The sequence below is a fragment of the Trichinella spiralis genome (genome assembly GCF_000181795.1).
Source record: "Trichinella spiralis strain ISS 195 chromosome Unknown Scfld5050, whole genome shotgun sequence".
Taxonomy (NCBI): domain Eukaryota; kingdom Metazoa; phylum Nematoda; class Enoplea; order Trichinellida; family Trichinellidae; genus Trichinella; species Trichinella spiralis.
In genome coordinates this window covers 1,364-4,740 of record NW_003531989.1, presented here as the reverse complement: position 1 = coordinate 4,740, position 3,377 = coordinate 1,364, and the positions used below count along the sequence as shown (strand labels likewise).

At 32.4% G+C, this 3,377-nt stretch overlaps 1 protein-coding gene across 1 annotated transcript; it reads right to left on the bottom strand.

The window, feature by feature from the left end:
- Positions 1 to 1,423: 1,423 nt before the first annotated feature.
- On the bottom strand, positions 1,424 to 2,806 carry Tsp_12265 (conserved hypothetical protein). The gene is made up of 4 exons (XM_003366992.1): positions 2,688 to 2,806; positions 2,335 to 2,507; positions 1,768 to 1,824; positions 1,424 to 1,536 (listed from the first exon to the last, which is right to left on the bottom strand). Exons 1-4 carry the CDS (start codon positions 2,804 to 2,806, stop codon positions 1,424 to 1,426), a joined length of 462 nt encoding a protein of 153 aa, XP_003367040.1.
- Positions 2,807 to 3,377: the final 571 nt, after the last annotated feature.

The window sequence follows — 3,377 nt, the reverse complement described above, 5'->3', positions numbered from 1 at the left end:
TACCGAGCAGTTTCAGAATAAATGGCCTATAGCGTTGGCACATTTCTAGGTTTGATATTTTTTGAAATTTAACTGTGATCGAGGATGTTATGTAATTAAAACATTTTTCCACATTAAAACATGGTATTTGCTGAAACAGGATACTTTTGTGCAATATTTTCTATCTTGGAAATGCAGGCTTCTTTCCTTTCTGTACAATTCTAACTGTTTACAAACTTGTTGCCTCAGAATTGATCGCAGTGCCATTGAAGTGGTAAATTCTTTCACTTTTAATTACAATATTATTTTATTTGCAATAAACCTAAATAAATTCATCCCAGAATTGTTGTTAATATTCATTAATACTTGAGTGCCTAAAAGGTATGCATTCTAAGTGCCTCCTGCGTTGGGTAAACAATCAATTCGTGTTGTTGAATGCTCAGTATCGTCATTACTATTATTTTCAATCTTCATTAATACCTAACATGTGCATATATGAATGTAGATTTATTTTGTTGAATGCTTCAGTGCTCTTCTTGCTGGAGACGGACTTTTAATGCAGCTGTTCCCGGGAGGAATAAATTCTGAAAACACATCAAAGTAATTGAATAAATGGTCTGAAATCCGTCGAATGAATTATTACACTGAATTCATTTGAAACAATTTTAGCAATGCCTTGAAAACAGTCTTACACAAAATAATGGGCATTTGAGAAACGGTCAAGAATAATTCAGATCGTTCTTGCCTCGAGTTTTCCATTACTATTAGGCTATTACGCTGTTACTACACCACAGTCAATGTGATATGCTATTCATATTGTACCCTTACTCTTGTACAACTCTTCAGAATGTGCTCTTTGTGGTTAGCAATTCATTATAGTAGTGTGATATGGCCATCAGTCAAGCAGCGTTTTCAATTGTAATCACTTAAATCATTTAAGACTCAAACATAAGTTATGCTTCATATTTTATGATTGTAGAACATCAACAATAGCCCAGCTGAAAACTAGCAGATTTCTATTTTCTGTTACTGACATTCATTCTATGCTTGGATTAATAATTTCCAGTAATGAGAATGAAAAATGGAATTCCTTTTAGAGATCATTTAGAGAATGTATGTAATAAAATTGCATTGTCTATTCCTTAACTAGATTTTCCTCTTTTCTTATAAAGCTATTCCCCGCCTAAATATTTGATGGTAATGTATAATGTTTTGCATGACGTGCAGTCAGTATCAAGAATAGCAATTTCAATTTTTTCACACCTAATTGTAGATTTTAATATGCTAAATGAACTTGATGAAATGAATTTTCATACTATTTGCATTGTTCATCACCTTACATGTCTTTAAGCAAAAGTGCTTTCATTTTAGCAAACAAATTAATAAAAGATCACTTTTAATTTATGCTATTACGCTCTTACTCATCAAGAATTAGGTTGTTTTCTCAAACCGAACTTACTATCATACAATATTGCAGAATTCCACGTTTGTGATCTGTTACTTTGTTGGTCGCCACAAGAGGAGGTGCGCAAATGTAATGACACTCATGCATATCGTCTATAATTAACAGGTAAATGATATTTGACAATGTGCAGATATTCTATACTTGTTTTACGCAATACGACTAATGAATTTGATTTTTCCGCTATTATTACTAACATTGAAATATTCCTATCCCTATATTACTTTTGTTTCTTATAGATGCTGCAGACACACATGTACCACATCAATATAACCATTACTTGAATCTGCATATGACAGCCATTCATCATTTTGTACATGCTTAACCCTTTGATGGATTGTAGGGTGGAGCCCACCCTACTTTATAAAAACACGTGTAAAAAGCTGGAAGTATGTTAAATTTTTATTAAATTTATTTTATTTGATAGCTCAAAGAATTCTGTACATGATGGTATCAATGCATTCCCAATTTTATTAATTTTGAAGCCTTTTATTGGCAAAAAGTGCGACAATTTTCGTTAAAAAATCGTCTTTTTTCAGTTTTTTCTTAGTGTGGACTTAGTTTTGTGAAATTCGTGAAACAAATTGAGAAACAAATTGAGAGTGAAACAAACAGACTTGAGTAGAGCACGTTATTCTTCACATTTTGATACCAAGCTCAGCTTTATAGTCTTTTTTTTGGTTCTGAAAAGTCTACGTTTTTCTAAGCCATTTCTATAGTTTTAACATAAACATATGGAAAAGTGTTGAGCAGGAAATCGATATTGCACATTTATTTTGATTTCAGTATCTATTATTTATTTATTTTTATGTATTTTGATTAAAATTTCATTATTCGAAATAAATTTTAAGTCTCTTATAGCTGAAAAATTCAACAAAATTGACGTAATAAACCTGCTGATCTTCTTTTATTTGGAAGTGTTAGGCTTAACATCACAACTCCCATGTAAATAAATAATGGTATACCGTTACCCAACACATATAATGGTATACGAAGTTCTTTAACACCGCAGTAATGCCATGCGATTAAGTGCCCTAATTCCTCGATTTTGATCATTTTGGGTGACCTGGTAAAGATATATCGATGACCAAGGCAATCTACTCAAGTGTGAAATTACACGCTGAAAAGAAAATGGGAAAACGTGCATCTTTAACATTATCCAGCTAATTCGCTTGATGTTCTTGCATTGCGCCCAAATGATTATTACCCGATCATGTCCTTACTCTTACAGATTTTCTTCACTCACCCAATCGACTGAGCCAGCGCAGAACAAAGCTTTACTGCAGTGAAGCATCTAAAAAGCTTTTTCCGGACTATCATGACAGAAAAACGACTGTACGGACTTGCCGTAATGTGTACATTCATTCTGACTTTTCCATTGATATTGACCTGGTAATAGAAAAGTTCAGTTTCAAACGGAACTGAAACGTGTCATTCATTTGAAATACAAATAAAATCATTAATTTCAAAGTTATTTTGTGACGTGTTTGAGATTCCAATTTTGTTTAAATGAAAAAACGGCACTATTTTGTTTCTCGTTAGTCTGTCATGTATAATAATACATGTGCCTGAAAATCTTTTTGTATACTACACCCGCCCCTCTTTATAAATTAAGCGCCTCTGTATATTTTACATTAAATGAAGACAATTTATTTTCAGAAAACTATAAATATAAACTTTCGGTTTCATTTCTACTCCATAATTAATTTAATGCTGGTAAAAAGTAATTCGACCGCATAAGATTTTACAAGACAAGACATTCTATCTTGCGGCAACTTCAACATAATTAATAGTACTGATCGTCCAATTTCCAGCATATTCAGATTCTTATGAGAGCAGGTTGTGTAAGAATCAGGAAATCGAAGAAAGCAGCTATGAGTAACATTTCCTGCATCAATTTTATAAAAAAATCGACTGAGTGAGAGGCTATGACGGA